General features: G+C 46.8%; 1 protein-coding gene across 2 annotated transcripts; it reads right to left on the bottom strand.

The window, feature by feature from the left end:
- Positions 1–285: 285 nt before the first annotated feature.
- Positions 286–15,340, bottom strand: KLRG1 (killer cell lectin like receptor G1). Of its 2 annotated transcripts, none has more exons than XM_030537907.1 (5): positions 13,248–15,340; positions 8,836–8,931; positions 7,812–7,963; positions 4,767–4,870; positions 286–1,322 (listed from the first exon to the last, which is right to left on the bottom strand). In XM_030537907.1, exons 1-5 carry the CDS (start codon positions 13,363–13,365, stop codon positions 1,211–1,213), a joined length of 582 nt encoding a protein of 193 aa, XP_030393767.1. In that variant the 5' UTR covers positions 13,366–15,340; the 3' UTR covers positions 286–1,210. The 2 variants fall into 2 exon arrangements, with proteins under 2 accessions (XP_030393767.1, XP_030393773.1); XM_030537913.1 differs by having other exon boundaries at positions 1,219–1,322; positions 7,802–7,963.
- Positions 15,341–17,109: the final 1,769 nt, after the last annotated feature.

Genomic DNA, 17,109 nt, shown 5'->3' on the forward strand with positions numbered 1-17,109 from the left:
ATCATTTCAAAGGCTAATATCTATGTTAAATATTATTTTATATTTTTATCTATTTAAATGTCATAGTTGTGGCAAATTATGGAGAAGTCAGGCAATATTTAATGACAGTAGATGTTGAAATTCAAAAAGTTAAAGCTGTCTAACCTTTAAAACACAAATTGTCAACATCACAAGCCAAAATACACAAAGCAAATAACCTTAAATCAAATTTTAGTAAGTTCTCAAGCAGCATTTCTCTTACTTTGCCTCTCTGTAAATTTTGATGATCAATGGAAAGATTTTTTTCATCAGTTTGTGTGTATAGTGAAATCAACATTTACCCATTTCCACCCCCCGCCCCACGTGTCACCTCAGCTATTGGAGTTAGAAGTTTACTTTCATTTCTGGGCTGACAAAAGTCACCCATTCTCATTTAACCTTCCTCTGTTCCCTTCAAAGCACTCATGGTCTTGGGCACAAATGAGACACAGATTTTGGGTGCGGAATGGAAGCCATTTTACTGCACAGCAAGTAGAGAAAAATTCAGTAGAGGCAGAAGGCCCAGCTTCTGCAGCATTCCTGGTGCCAAAGAAATGAGAAATGTGGACTGAAAATAAAGTCTATCATCTGCTCAGCAACACAGAAGTACTTTACACTATGCAAGGCACTGCATTTAGCAGTATGGAGTGGAAATCCATCAACCTCATGCTGGCAAAGTGGGTATTCACCTACGAAAGTTCATGTCCAATACTTCTGTTAGTCTATAAGGTGCCACAGGACTGTCGCTCAACACAGAAGTATAACCCTATGAGGTCACCGGGCCCAGCCGCTGTCACACTAATAACCTAAGTACTGGGGCAGAGTGAGAAAGACTAAGACTGGGAATCATACTCAGGTCTTTTCCATGGCAACAAAGATAATGTCAGCAGGTCTGTGCTATGCTCCCAGCCCTGAAAGATGAGGACTGCAAATGGATCTAGGTTTTCTGCACAGAACTCACCCTCAGAGCTCCAGCCTCAGGGAGCTGAAAGTCCATGAATCAGATTTCAGTCTAATACATGGCTGTGCAATTTCAGCAGAGGGCAATGGTGACACAAACCTCCTACTAGGAGCATCAGCAGCCTGGCCTCACTGGGAACAAGGATTAGGCATGTCTGGATGCGCTGCTGGGGTCCAGATCCATTGGCCGGGTGTGAGTGAAGACTATTCTGTGGGAAAGTGCAGGAGGAGGTTACTTGGGGGATTTCTCACAGATCCATGGGAAATCAACTGCACAGCTGGAGGCCAGGAGAGCACCCTTCACCAGGACGCCACAGTGCTGCACGGGGCTGTTAGAGATGACCCTGCAAAAGAGAAACAGAGAACACACACTGAGGAGAAATAGTAAGAGTCATCACTAAAAGGCAAGGCAGAAAACTCTTTATGGTTGTCGGGGGGGAGGTGATGGGAACAGCCGCAGAAGGGGCAGCTGTCACTGAATCCAAAACGGACACTAATAGAGACTGCGTATATAGAACAACCCCCCTGGCCCAAGAACAAGGTGCAGTGAATAACTTTGGCAACTTGAGCAATGTGTGTGTTCGTGCCAGGGGCCATCTGGGTCAGGAGGATAGTGGCAAAGCAGGGAGCCTCAGCGAGAGACAATTTCCTTCCAGGATTTCTTTAGAACACGAAAGTTGGAATTCCAAAGGGAAACCAGTCAAGTAGCTAGAGCATAGGACGGGGAGTCATGAGAGCCTCATTCTACTTCTGTCAGGGACACATTGCGTGACCTTGCGCATGCTGGCTCACTTCTCTGGGCCTTACCTTCCATATCTGCAAAATAGGAATACCAACACTGAGCTCTCCCACAGAGAGGGTGTCAGGCTAGCTCATTACCTGGAGTACTTTGAGAAGGTGCTAGAGAGAGAGAAAGTGTTCTTCCATTGAAGCCCCAGGGCCAAATCCTGAGGTCCTTACTCAGGCAACAGAATGAGCAAAAATGAAGGCTCAAATGCTGGTTTATGCTGCTGTAAATCCAGAATAACTTTACTAACGCCAAAGGGCCTGTGCCATGTCTACATTATAGAGACTATAGCCGTAGCTATGCCAGTGTAGGAACACCACGTCCCGAGGTGACAGTAGCTAGGTCAATGGAAGCATTCTTCTGTTGACCTACCGGCAGCAGGGCTAGGTCGGCACAGCTACGACACTCAGGCAAGTGGATTTTTCACACCCAAGTGGCGCATCTATTCTTCACTGCTTTGAACTTTTTGTGCCAGTTGCACCAGTGCAAACTGGGTGTGAAATGCTCCCAAATCAGAAAAGTAGGGCTTGATTCTGATCTGATTTAAACCAGTTTAACACCAGTGGGACTCTAAACTGTAACCAGTGTAACACTATTAACTTCAGTAGATTAATTCTTGATTTACAGAGATGCAGGTAACATTAGCTTCAGAGCTGTAAGATTTTATAGCTACTTTTCATAGGTGTAAATGACTTCATACTGTGTAAAGTGGCTGTGACGCTCCCCAGGAGAACTCAGGGCTGTGAGGTACCTCACCACCACCTGCCATTAGCATGAGGCAATCTTGCCTGTGCCTGCTGTAACACAAGTAACTGCCGTTCAGGCCTCACTCTCACTCTACAGGTTAGTAATAGGCACACACCAACCCTAAGTCCTTTGAGCCTTCCCTGAAGTGTCCAGCCCCAACATATTAGACACTCACAGAATTAAAAGGCCTCCTGTTCCCAAAGGAACAGTACAACAGTTTGTCAGATTCAACTCAGGACCAGCATTTTGCTTAACACCACAGCACCGAGATGTATTTATAGTAAAAACAAGAATAAATTTATGATCAAAGCAGAGAGATGCAAGTGATAGTGACTACGAGTATTAGAAACAAATGATTACATACAAAAGAATATCATAACACACTTTCTAGAGACTAAATTTAACTAACAAGTTACGCTCCTGTCTAAAGAAGTTTATCTCACCCACGGTTCTCTCAAATGTTTTCAACTAAGCCTAGCTGAGAACAAGACCCCTCTTTCATGAAGCAAACAGGCTACCCATTTACTTCCTAGGTGAAGGATGACATGGTGTTGTCTTGTCTCCCAAATATAGTAAAGTAAACTTTTGATTTGCACCTCAAGATAGTGTTCTCTCCCCCTACTCCACTGTGTGCTGCTTCCTGTTATTTTTCTCTCTGTGATGTTTTACAATCCTTCATTAAGGAACGGTCTAGATCAGGGGTAGGCAAGCTATAGCACGGGCGCCGAAGGCAGCACGCAAACTCATTTTAAGTGGCACTCACACTACCGGGGTCCTGACCACTGGTCCGGGAGACTCTGCATTTTATTTCATTTTAAATGAAGCTTCTTAAACATTTTAAAAACCTTATTTACTTTACATACAACAATAGTTTAGTTATACATTATAGACTTATAGAAAGAGACATTCTAAGAACATTAAAATGTATTACCAGCACGTGAAACCTTAAATCAGAGTGAATAAATGAAGACTCGGCACACTACTTCTGAAAGGTTGCCGACCCCTGGTCTAGATAATACTTAGTCCTGTCATGAGTGCAGGGGACTGGACTACATGTCCTCTCAAGGTCCCTTCCAGTTCTATGATTAACATTCAGTTTAGACTGATAAGAAGAGACCCATTGTAAACCACATAATACTTAATTAGGATGTAAACAGCCATATAGATAAAGGGATTGGAATGGGGCAGGGAAGGGGTGGGAAGAGGTGGGGCCTAATGAAAGGGGTGGAGTGGGAGCGGGGCCAGAGGCAGCGAGAGGTGTGTGTGTCAGTGATGTGGCTCGGGTCAATGCACTAGTCCTCATGTGGCCCTCGTGGTCATTTGAGTTTGATCCGGCCCTGGTCTACAAGAACTTGGTTTTTAGTCTATTTACATAACTCCTTACATAACATTCATACATGTGTTTCACAATTATATAGCTGAGCAGTGTGACATCAGATTTTATTTGAGACCTCACATGATATTCTTTGGTGACCTAGAATGCACATACCAAACCCAGGAGTTCCCTGTAGCTCCTCTGCACCCCTTTGCCAGTTGGCATTAAGTGAGTTTTGGGTCAGAGTGGTAGAGAAAAAGGCTCAATGGCTTTGGAGTCATGCTGATGGCAGCAGAGTAGCATTTGACAGTGCAAAAAGTCTGGTCTACACTTAGAATTTAGGTCAACATACCTACAGCACTCAGGGATGAGAAAAATCCACACCCCCTGAATGCCATAGATATGCTGACCTAACCCCTGGTGTCAATGCAGCTAGGTCAACAGAATGCTTCTGTCCCCCTAGCCATAGGCATTGACACTGAAAAAAAAATAGTGGGTGCTCAGCACCCACCAGTTGCTCAGCGGCGGGCACTAAAGGGGAGGGGCAGAGAGGGTGTCAGAAGAGGCAGAGCAAGGCAGGACATGCTCAGGGGAGGGGGCGGAGCAGGAGCAGGAAGAGGAGAGTGAGAGGGGGACCTTGGGGGAAGGGGTAGAATACAGACAGGGTTCAGGGTGGAGTGGGGATGGAGCACCCATTAGGAGAGAAAAAAGTCGACGCCTGTGCATCCCCCAGGAATATGGTGTTCCTACACTGACAGAATAAATCCTTCCCTCAGTGTAGGATGCATCTGCACTGTGGGGTTATGCCAGTATAGCTATGGCGCTGTACCTATACCTCAGTAGTTTTGCCTGAGTAAGAACTGATAAACACTGTTAATATTTGAGGATCTAGCTCTTCAGAGTGCTGCTGTTTTTTTAAAAAACTGAAATCAAACTCACTTTGTATTGTTGAGTTTTGAGCCGTCTTCCCAGGTCCAGCCACTGCCTGTGCTGTTCCTCAGACCAATCCAATGGTAATCTATGTGCATTCCCAAGAACAGGCGCTAGAAGGGGGTGGGGAAAGACAAAGGAATTAATCAAAATCAACCTGAAAAGTCAAGTCCTGATAGGCAAATGGAGCGATCAAATGTCAGGGAGCAAAATATACCAGCTAAGCCTGACTATTCTCAAGGACCTTTATTTTCAGTGATTATTGTGTTTAAAATTTCCTGGGAATTTCATCTCTGTTTATTACAAACATTTTAAAATATGTGTAAATCAGTGCAAAAACTTGACAGTTTTCTGGGTAAGTATCCTTGGTAATATGGGGGGGACAGGAGGACAGAAAAAAAGTAACAAAAAAGTAAGAGTATTGAAAGTAAAAGCAGTTTAATGCTGTGGTTTATTTAAAGAACTGTACATTAACAGTTTGTGACTATATGTACAGACATGCACGTGCGTGCGTATCGTCTACCACACACTGCCTTACTTTGACCAACAGTCTCACACTCAGACTAACTTTATTAACATAAACACATCTAACTAATGGAATACATTGGATCTTATTCGTGTACTTGAGTGGCCCAAAACTGGATGAAAAAAATCAATAAAAACTGAATAATTACTTTTGTAAAAATTGGGAATTTTTCAACAAAAACTGCAAATGAAGGACCTTAACTACTCTTCATGTGGGTGGAAAGACCTCTGCTTTCACCTTAAGAAATGCTGATAGATTGTCTCCTTTGCTGCTGTCCCTGCCTTGTGTTCCCCAAACTCTTCTGTTCATAATTAGGGGGTAAGCAGCAGCTCAATCCTGGGAGTGAAACATGTCTTGAAACATGTAGCACACACAGTGTTCAGAAAGCAGCAAATCACAACTTGCGGTGCCTTGTGTGCTGATACTGCAAAGGAAGTTCCCAGGGCACTAAGTGAACTCACAGTGTGTGCACACATGCGCGCACGCGCGCACACACACCCACACACCCCTGAGTCTTTTAGATACAGGTCCTACATTAAAAGCTACAGGGAAATTTCAGATCAAGACAGGACAGAGGTGCACAGGCTGAAGTCAGTGCATCTACAGGACAGGACTGAGAGGCACTGACAGAGCTACGTGGGGAGCACAAGACTGGAATAGGCATTGGCAGGGCAGCATTGAGGTTTCATTAAGACACAAGAACTTTTCCCCCACAGCTGGGGTGGGCAAACTTTTTGGCCTGAGGGCCACATCTGGGTATGGAAATTGTATAGCGAGCCATGAATGCTCACAAAATTGGGTCTTGGGGTACGGAAGGGGGGGAGGGCTCTGGCTGGGGGTGCAGGCTCTGGGTTGGGGCCAGATATGAGGAGTTCAGGGTGTGGGAGGGGGCTCCAGGCTGGGGCAGGAGGTTGGGGTGCGGGGGTGGGGGGTCAAGGCACCGGCTCGAGGTGCAGGCTCTGGGGTGGGGCAGAGGGGTTGGGGGTGCAGGAGGGTGCTGCAGGCTGGGACTGAGGAGTTCAGAGGGCAGGATGGGGATCAGGGCTGGGGTAGGGGGTTTGGGTGCAGGAAGGGGTTGGGGTGCAGGCTCCAGGCAGCGCTTACCTCAAGCAGCTCCCAAAAGCAGCAGCATCTCCCTCCTCTGGCTCCTATGCAGAGGCATGACCAGATGGCTCTGTGTGCTGCTCTGTCCGCAGGCACCGCCCCTGCAGCTCTCATTGGCCGGGGTTCCTGGGGGCAGCATGTGGAGCATGTGTAGGAGCCAGAGTGGGGACATGCCACTGCTTCTGGGAGCTGCACAGAGCAGCTCCCTGGCTGGAGCAATGGAGCAGGGAAGCCCCGGGCCTGGCTCTCCATCAGGAGCTCGAGGGCCAGATTAAAACATCTGGAGGGCCGGATGTGGTCCCCAGGCCATAGTCTGTCCACCCTTGCCCTAAGGCTTTCATTTCCATTTGTCTGACTTTGAGCTTGTGTTCACTGTTCATAGAAAGAATAACTGTACACAATAAATTCCGCCTTGGAATAAATCCACAAAAGTTGAGGAAATCACTAGGGATGAATTTGCCCCACTGTGTTTCTAATTAAATCATAATAAATACTCCAAGCCGCCTGCTGCCAGGAATGGTGATGCAAGGAAGCAAAGCAACAAAGCTGACATCTTCCATAGAGAATGAAGTGTCTTTGTGAGGCAAGGGACTAGGAGGAGCCAGAGAGATGCCTGGGGAGTGAAAGCTTGGAGAAACCAGGGCGGGCTTCTGGCCATGTGGAGATAGGCCAGACTGGGAAACATCTCCAGGAAATCAAAGAATGTTTTGAGCAAAAGGGAGCCTATGGGTCACAGCCTATGCAGCATAAGGAATGCAGTAGCATGTGGCTGGAGTACAGGGGTGATTTATAGAAGGAAAATCCATTGTATGTGGAACTCATGACAGGAGATATCAAGGGAGGCTCCAGGAACGGGGGGGAACTTTCAGCAGAGGGGTCAGGGAGGTTTTCTGGCAGTAGAAAAATGGGTCGTACGGAGGTTGAGGATGGCTCCCAGCAGCAAGGATTGCAGTCAGGATTTGCTTAAGCAAGAGTCCCAACTAGCTTTGCCTTGTTTGCCTGGTGCCTGAAACACTCTCATGGTCATCAGTTTTGTGCCCCGCACCTGGAGGTGAAAGAGCTTACAAACAGATGGCTTCCAGTATCACCCACTCAACTGCGTTCAGTTGCTGAGACTAGCTGAGCTAAGCTAACTCTCATCAGTGGAAAGCTAACTATTGGTGGGGGCAAGAACATGGGCCAGAGGATGGAAAAAGGCTCCCATGCAATATCCTTCCCAGACTGCTGATCACAACCTCTCCATGGGAACCTCTTAGATGTAGACTGAAAATGTCAGCCTCCTACGTAACATGGTTATAATGAAGGGTTTTTTCGCCCCTTTATAGTAAATTAGTGTCAGCATGACAGCATGCACTGGAGGCAAATCACAGATCATTTGCAAGACAATGAAAGAGTCTCATATAATGATACTGACAGACTTTTACCATTTTGTTGGCATCACTGATCACCAAGAGATGCGATCCTTCTGCAGAACAGGATGCCTGGCTGGAATTCCAATCCTTTTTCATCTTGGAGAAGAAGTAACAGCTGCTCCTGTAACCAAACCACTCGTCAGGGCATCCAGGACAGGAGCTATCTGCAAAGAAATCATAATGACTTTTCCCTTTCCATTCACTCTGAAGCATTTTAGAGCATTCTATAGCGGAGATACATGCCGGGATTGCACACCCACTTGTGAAAATGTAGCCAGCTTGGGCAGAACACGACAGCCATGTGGAAAGGATGGACTGTAATTAAGGCAGGGATGTGAGAGTCAGGAATAAAAGTATAAACAACTATATAAGGCAACGGAATCACAGGTCCTTTGTGTAATTTGCACCACTCTTTACATCACCTCTGAATTTGATCAGTTGTGTGCACTATAGGGCTGATTTTCCTCTGGCACTTGGATAACTCCACAGACTTCAGTGGATGCAGTTACTTAGTCCTGTGAGAGCAGAACTTAGCCCTCTGAAAGCAAGAGAGGGGAAAAGGTCACATACCAAGGGTGTGATCGTTTCACAGGATGAGAAGTGGAAAAGGTGTGACCACAGCTCACAGCAGCATATGCATATAGGGTTTAGCACCTTCTTGTGCATGCTACACTAAGAATGTCACACCACTAATACTTTTATTTCTCAATTCACTAACAGTAGACAAATGTGAAAAAAAAAACAATCTTTCATTATATTTCATTGCTCTTCCTTTAACTAGGAAACAAGGACTAGTTAAAGGATCTACCCTCTAGGGTCTCCATAGGGGGTGACCTCAGTAAGCTGTAGGCAAGTTTCTGCTTTCCTTTAAAGGGTCAAAAGCTAGAGTATCTCCAGTGTTTTCAGTGGAGTTACTCCTGATTTGCCATAGTATAACGGTAATCAGAATCTTGCCTTGTCTGCTTAGGTGAATTGAGAACAGATCTCCCATCTTGTGATCTCAGGTTGTTCACATCAGTTCTCTTTGGACACTCACCAATCCTCCAAACTACCACTGCAATCACCATGAGGGCAATCAGTGTCCCAACACCTACAGCCAAGCTGTATAGGCCAGATGACCCATGCTGGGGAGCTGGAAGAGAGAAAACAGGAACCATGGTAAACGTATGGTGTATATACCTACCTGACTATGCATCCCCATTGACAGCTGTATTTTTAGCCTTGTACACACACATGGTACCAGACAATTTATAAATGGGTAAAACAATAATAGCATTCCTGTCCCTAACAGCTTATGGCTACAGAGAAGGCTATAGATTTTATACCCCAAAAGGAATGCACTGCTTACATATCCCTGTAGTTCCTTTAATAATATATCCATACCCAGAAATGGCTGCCTACATCTGCTCGACCCAGGCATCAGTAATTCCAAAACACTGAAGTTAGCAGCCCTGACAGTGCTACGGGATTTTTTGTGGCAGGCAGCACTCCTGATAAGGGAGCACCTTCCTCTGAATCAGAACTGACCCCAATACCTCAGAGTCCAGGTAGGGCGCTGTGTGGATGGGGATAGTGCATATGACTCAATAAGGAGTGTTGTTCCTGAAGAATCATTACTGACTCCAATGTTCCACTGTGGTGCTGAAGAATGATTTTATGCTCCTGGAGCTGCTACTTTTCAGATACAGTGTAAAAATAAGGCCTTCTCCACATGTTGATTTAAAGATGTCCTGGTACTTTCTGCCTGAGTAGGTAGTTTTAACCTCAGCATCCTGTCCAGGTTCCTAATCATATAACTACATTCTGCCTCTCCAGAATTCTTCCTGAAGTTTCAGATGGAAAAGTTACTCTCTTCCTCTGATATTGATCTTGTCTTCATTCATCTCTATACAATTCCTAGGATGAAACCTTTGGATAACAATTCATTATTATTATAGTTTTACTAGCACAGCATGGCTATAGAGGTGCCTCAAGATATTGGACTCAGTCCGAGGGCCTGAGAAATCCCGCAAAGCCTGATATTAGGAGGGAAGGGGGAGTTCCCTCTCCATCACATAATCTTTTGCACACATTGATTATAAACAGAAAATAGTTCAAATAGAAGATAAATATCAGCTCACGCTTAACACTGAAATCTAGTTTTACAGTTCTGAGAAGTCACTTGTCCAAACTTTTCAGTTCCTCCCTCTCTCACCTCTTCTCAAAAAAAAAGAGTATGCATCCTGGATCCTCCTCTCTTAACCTCCCAGTCCAGACGTTGCATCTTTCCCCAAAACCAAAGTTCCTGCTGCCATGAAAAACTAATTTCACCACAATATGAATGAAGAAAGACTAAAAAAAATCGTGATCGCTACAGTTGCTTGCTTACATATTCCTTGTTTGCTTACAACTGTAGCTGTGCTGGCTATGTCCTATTCATTATATCTTTATGTTATTATTTTGACTTTTAAATGGCCCTCTCACTGGGCTCTTGGCACACGTACAATGAAAGAATCACAAACCAGAAATAAATGTATCCCTATAAGTTCATCTGCCTTAATCAGTTAGTCCCAATAAGTAATCAATATCCCTTGAACCCACATACACTTTCCTAATCTTGTCCCTTCCCCAAAGGCTGGGGAAGCTAAAAGGTCTTGAACCAGACTATCAAGGTCAGCAGACTCAGGATCCATAGTGCAGATGGAAACAAACCAAAATAAAGCCTGTGCCCTTCCAAGATCCAGCCACAAGATATGACTCACAATCAATTGTATAGATGTTCAAAATGAGATCATGCATGATCCTTGGGCTTGGTTCCCCCTCACTGGGGTGCAAAGACACCCGTGGGCTCTGCGTGTTTGGTTTCCCCTTAGTGAGGCACATATACACCACTGGGCTTCTTGAGCTTGGCTTTCCTTCAGGAGGGGTCAAGTGCTCCTTTGGGCTCTAGGGGCTCCTTAGGTTTGGCCCCTCCTTCACTGGGGAAAGTGGCAGTACTCTCCCAAGGCCAATCACTCGTGGTGCCAAAAGTGAGGCATCACTCACAGTAGATTGCACAGACCTTCATAATAGGATCAGCCCTCTCCTCTCCTACATTCTTACAGTGAGCTGATTTCTTTTGTTGTCACCCAGAATTATTTGAGCCCTGGCTTCAGTGGCTCCTCTCCTTAGCCTGAGAAAAGGGCCTTTAGCCATGGGCAGCAGGTATCACAGGCTGGGAGAGGCTGTGCCTCCCCAGACAGGTGTGGTCCTCCCATGCTCCACTCCCAGGATCCCTGCTGCTTCCCACATTGCAGCCCAGCTCCAGGGGCTGAGGCCGCATCGCCCACTCTCCAGGCGTGGCGGGGGGCTGCACTGGCATCACCTTCCCTCCCTCCAGGGCTGGGGGCACTAGCCTTGGGCAGGGGCCGGCAGCCACAGTGGGAGGGCTCTGGGCTCCGGTGGAAGGGGTAAGGCCCTGGGCAGAAGGGGCAGGGCTGGGGGCTAGTCTCCCCCAGCCAGTGATTCACATACTGCCCAGTTGTGGGGAGGTTTGTGCATGCCCACCTTCCTGGGACTTCAACAGGTGAGCAATGAAATAATTAATGCTTGAAATGTCAACACTGTTATCCTTGTGTATCTGGCTTGGCTCCCACTGAGATAAATAGGGCAGTTCACACCACACAGAGTTATTGTTTCAGATCCTGCAAACACAGATAGAGATCACTGCATCCATTAGCCTTGAAAACAGGAGCTGAGTGCATCTCCCCAACCAACCATTACAGCTAGAGACTTTTTAAAACACATGAAAACTTAAATTTTGGAGAATAAGGTAGCAGCATGAAGCAGTGCTGAAATGCTGCACCAGCGCATACTGGCTGAATCTGAGTCTTGGCAGGATCCATCCAACTAAGAAGGAAAGCAAACTCCAGAGTTGAGGGTCCTCCAGTGACAATTCAGTGCCTGTAGTTCTGCCCTGTTGAACCAAGATGCCGTAGGCCTAAGGGCCTCTGCTGATCTCAGCTGTTGTGGTATCACATGAGCAGAGAGGCTTTGTGTGGAGAAAGGGAAAAAAACAAGATGAGAAGAAATTGAACAAGAGGTGGAAATCTCACACTGGATAATCACAAAATATTTCCTAACAGTGAAGAACCTGTGAGACTGGAGCAGAGATTCCCCGAAGGAAGAGGAGGGAGCCCTTTTACACACAGGACATTTAAACAAGGACTGGACAAAGCTCTTGGACAGCTGACTGTGGTGATCTGCATTGATCCCCAGGGAATGACAAGATGTGACCCAATAAGAGGTAGTAAGAGCCTTGCTTCAGCCCAGAGAAAGATACTTCATTTGGAGGAACAAGGTGGACAGTGATCAGACACTGTTTCCTGGGAAAGCAGAGGGACATGGGTGGAAGAGGAGCTTCCCCTTTTCTGTTCCTCTAGCCTTAGTTCAGCAGGGGACAATGTGAAAAGGGAGATTTTGAAACAAAAGAGAGACTGCAAACATCTAATTGAAATATAATCCCCATCTCCCATGTAACGGACTTGAAACACAGCTGGAAAACATATCCAAAACCAAGGTGGTTTCCTACCAACTGAGTGAGACTTCACTGGCAGGTGGATATTTGAAGTTTCCTATGCGGCTTTGTTCAAACAGATTTATATCTAGGCATGTGGCATCAACAGTCCCAGGCACCAGGAATGTGGGTTTTAGCTGCATACACAGAAGCATCTCTTCTTGGGACAGTGAATCAATAGCCCCTCTCTACACAGCTCTCATGAGATCCTACCTGGAATATTATGTTCCATGTGGGCACCTCATTATTAGACATTAGCAAACTGGGGGGATTTCAGAGAAGAGCAACAAAAATGATCAGGGGACTGGAAGGAAGCAGTTATAAGGAGAAATTAAGAGAGTTAAATTCAATCTTAACTTAACCACAACTAAGGTGCAGACTTCATAACACCCTGCAAATATCTGAAGGTATAAACAACAAGAGGGGAGAGGAAACTATGAAAGGAAAAATATAAGATGAATCCCAGGAAAATCTTCCTGATAGTGAGACGTGCTGAGCTGTGGAATGGTCTCTCAGGAGAAGAGATGGAAGCTCTGTCATGGGGGGATTTTAAAACTAGACTGCAGAAAGCACTGAAAACCTATAATATGCCACAATGAACAATCTTGCACTCACCTTTGGAAGACAGACAGAATGATCTAAAAGATCTTTTCCTTCTCTCATGTATGATTCATATACACCAATAATTTATCTGTACCTTCATCTTTATTAATCTACATAGGCTTAAATTCTCCAATCTGTTGTCATGCAGTCAAGCTCAAGAAAGCTATGGATTTCGGGTGCCCAACCTGAGAATCCTACTAGGGGCCTGAACATAATCCTACTAGCTCTGAACATTTCTGCAATAGCACCTGTAGATACCGTATGACAGAGCCTTTGCTCTGGGATTCACCAGCTTCATTTGGCTTGCTTACCTCTATTTGTTACGACATCGTTGGCACAGACTGGCGGTGTCTGTGAAAACCGTACAGAAGTATAGATTATTTCTTCACTCATTTCAGCCATAGAGGTTTCTGCCTTGCTTACATCCATGCCAAGATGAGGTGTATGACAAGGAGTTTGAATCAGGCTGTTGAGCGAAAGAGCTCAGAATAAGGCAAAACAGGAAACCTGAGGCTGCATTTAAAAAAAAAATGCAATCTGGCAGCCTCCAACTGCAGCTGTGTGAAAGAAGTTAATTCAAGGAAGGGGTAGCTTAAATGGAGGCAAGAGCCAATACGCAGCATGGAAGAAAGTGCAAAGGTGTTCTTGGAAAACTAACCATTTCAGCAAATGGGCAACAAAAGCTGGAATCACTGGCAAAACAGAGGCAATAGTCACATCTCAAAAGTGTATATGAGATGACAGATAAGAGTGAAGCTAGGCCATGAAGGCCTTTTAAAGGGAAGAAAAATAGTGTTTGATGCAGTGGAGATGGGGGAAGAGAGTGGAGGGATGCAGAGGAGGAAATGGGCAAAGTGACAAAACAAGTAAATGATTTTTACAGCAGTGCTTTGAATGAACATAAGTGGAACAAAAAGTGGTTTCTCAAGACTAGAGAGGAGGAACCTGCAGTTGAGACATGAGATAAGGTGAAGTTTATCTATACGGTGGATCTTAAAGACATAATTCAGGAAGAACCAGCAAGAAGTAGATACAGCTGGGATGTGAATATCTAGACCAGTGGTTCTCAACCTATTTATCATTATAGGCCACATATGCTGTGTGGGGAGCCAGGCAGCAGCTGGCTGCCCAGAACCCAAGCCCTGCTGTGGAGTGGGCTGGGCGGCAGCCAGCTGCCGGGACCCTGAGCTCCACCCTGCGGGGCCAGTGGCAGCCAACAGCTCGGTACACGTCAGGGCAGCTGGGAGCCCGGATGCCAGAGCCCACCATGTTGCAGGGCAGCCGGGAACCCAGAGCATGCGGTGTGGCAGGGCAGCCTGCAGCCTTTAGCACACAGCTGATCTGGGCCACAGCTGTGTGCTAACTGGGCCGCATGCAGCCTGTGGATTAAGACTGCTCATCTAGACAGGGGACCAAGTCAAAGATGACACCCAGTTACAGGCCTTTGTGACAATGAGGATGGGTGGCATAATCCATGGTAGGTGAAAAAGGGGGGATAGAGGCTTGAGGGGAAAGATTACAAACTTTCTTTTGGCCATGTTGAGCTTCAGCTGATGGCTGAACGTTCATGAGGAGATGTCAGACAGGCCTAGATTTTAGATAGGACAGGAGACAAGAGAGGTAGATCTGTGAGCCATTAGTGTAGATATAACGGTTGATACTTATTTATTTAAATTTACAAATAACTGTAAAGAGGCCTATCCAAGTCTTAACACTCACTAATACAATTCAGACCTCAGCAACATTAAAATGATCACATCAGCAGAAGCTTAGCCAGCCACCTAGAGAAGCGCATTTCTTCCCCTTTGCCATCTAAGAAGCATACCCTCAGCCCTCTCCAAAAACCTTATCAAACAGGTGTCTTTTGCAGCATTCCTGGAAAATAATCAGATTCTGACTATTTCAGACCAAGAGAGGGAGGAGATCCCAGAGTCTCCGAGCCCTCACAGAGAGAGCACCATGCCAGCCACCCTTCTCTTTCTTCACTAGGGGGCTCCCCAGGAGTGCCCCCAAGTCTACAGCTGTGGCAATAAGGCAGAGAAAGGGGCGATCCCTCAGGGAGGCTGGTCATATGCCACTGAGGGCTTTATCCAGGGGCAGTCAGTTATTTTTTGTGAAGGTCTAAATTTCTTGGTCAAGGCATAATCAAGGTCCAGACTCCAGAGAAACATTTGCACACCACAGTAATAGTAAGTGAATAGAAAAATATTTTGGTGCATCACAAAGTGTCCAGCAGTCTGGACTTGGCCTCTAGTCTGCCTATCAACTACCCCTGCGTCACACCCAACACCTTGGTCTGCATGTAGAGATCCGTGGGCAGCCAGTGCAGATTCCAAAGCACCACTATGAGCTGGTACCACCCCTAAGAACATAAGAATGACCGTACCGGGTCAGACCAAAGGTCCATCTAACCTAGTTCCTGTCTACTGACAGTGGCCAATGCCAGGTGCCCCAGAGGGAGTGAACCTAACAAGTAATGATCAAGTGATCTCTCTCCTGCCATCCATCTCCACCCTCTGACAAATAGAGGCTAGGGACACCGTTCCTTACCCATCCTGACTAATAGCCAGTTATGGACTTAACCTCCATGAATTTATCCCATTCTCTTTAAATGCTGTTATACTCCTAGACTTCACAACCTCCTCAGGTAAGGAGTTCCACAAGTTGACTGTGCACTGCGTGAAGAACTTCCTTTTATTTGTTTTAAACCTGCTGCCCATTAATTTCATTTGGTGACCCCTTAGTTTTTGTATTAAGGGAATAAGTGAATAACTTTTCCTTATTCACTTTCGCCACATCACTCATGATTTTATTTACCTCTGTTATATCCCCCCTTAGTCTCCTCTCTTCCAAGCTGAAGAGTCCTAGCCTCTTTAATCTTTCCTCATATGGGACTCTCTCCAAACCCCTAATCATTTTAGTTTCTCTTTTCTGAACCTTTTCTAGTGCCAGTATCTCTTTTTTGAGGTGAGGCGACCACACCTGTACACAGTATTCGAGATGTGGGCATACCATGGGTTTATATAAGGGCAATAATATATTCTCTGTCTTATTCGCTATCCCGTTTTTAATTATTTCTAACATCCTGTTTGCCTTTTTGACAGCCTCTATGCACTGCATGGACATCTTCAGAGAACTAGCCACGATGACTCCAAGAGCTTTTTCCTGACTCGTTGTAGCTAAATTAGCCCCCATCATGTTGTATGTATAGTTGGGGTTATTTTTTTCCCATGTGCGTTACTTTACATTTACCCACATTAAATTTCACTGGCCGTTTTGCTGTCCAGTCACCTGGCTCTCAGGTGCAGCCCTGAGGGGGCACAGGGGTGAGCGCCCCACCCCCAGGCAGCGCTGCGGGCTTCTGCCCAGGCGCAGAGGTGAGGCCCGAGCCCACATCCCCTCGGAACCGCGGCGCTCAGGTCCCGCCAAGCGGCCGGTTGTTTCCCTGCGGGCCCCGCCCCCACCCAGCCACGCCGAGCAGAGCTCAGGCCCCGAAGTGCGTCACCGTCACCGCTCGTGCCCCGCCCGCCAGGCATCAGTAACGGCCTGGGCCGCAGCGCCAGGGCTGCCAGCCAGCGAAACCAGGGGGGCGGGGCCCGCCAAGGCCCGGGGGCGCCCGCCATCCCCTCGCGCCATCCCAGCCAGGCCCGCTCAGAGCCGAGCTCCGCGTAGACAGCAACCCGCGAGCCTCAGGCTCTCAGGACTACAACTCCCAGCAGGCACCGCGCCCGCCTTCTCAGGGGTGGGGGTGGGGAAACCAGATGACGCCTGAGTAGCGCGTGAGAGTCTCGTGAGCCGCCCTCGGGAGGGGGTCGGGGTGTGGCGATGTTAACCAGCCCTGCGCCGCCATTGGAAGAGAGAGTTTGCGAGGTGGGTCTTCCTTCTGCGTCTGTCATCGCTCATTGGGTCTTCTCATGTGCCAATTTTTGAATCCCAGTCTGCATTGGAAGAATGAAGTCGTAGGCGGGGCCTCTGTGGTTTTTCTCTCTTCCCATTGGACAAATAAGGGTAGAGAGGGTCGTTCTTGCTCTGGAATCGTCACCATTAATTGGATGAGGAGAGATGGGGGGGGCAGACACCTTCTATCCCCACCTCTCATTGGGCAAAAAGTACCCGTGGGCGAGGCACGTTTGGCCGCTCTCATATTCCACTGGGGAAAGGGATGGGAGGCGG

This window comes from Gopherus evgoodei, chromosome 1 (assembly GCF_007399415.2).
Source record: "Gopherus evgoodei ecotype Sinaloan lineage chromosome 1, rGopEvg1_v1.p, whole genome shotgun sequence".
Lineage (NCBI taxonomy): Eukaryota > Metazoa > Chordata > Testudines > Testudinidae > Gopherus > Gopherus evgoodei.

Bases quoted from the DNA above. Each gene is read 5' to 3' on its own strand.
- KLRG1 (XM_030537907.1), bottom strand. From the start codon at position 13,365: ATGGATGTAAGCAAGGCAGAAACCTCTATGGCTGAAATGAGTGAAGAA. The intron at 4,871-7,811 runs GTAAAAGTCTGT...ACCCCCTTCTAG, and splicing joins TCAGTGATGCCAACAAAATG to CGCCTGTTCTTGGGAATGCA. The intron at 1,323-4,766 runs GTGAGTTTGATT...TCTCTTTTGCAG, and splicing joins TCAAAACTCAACAATACAAA to GGTCATCTCTAACAGCCCCG.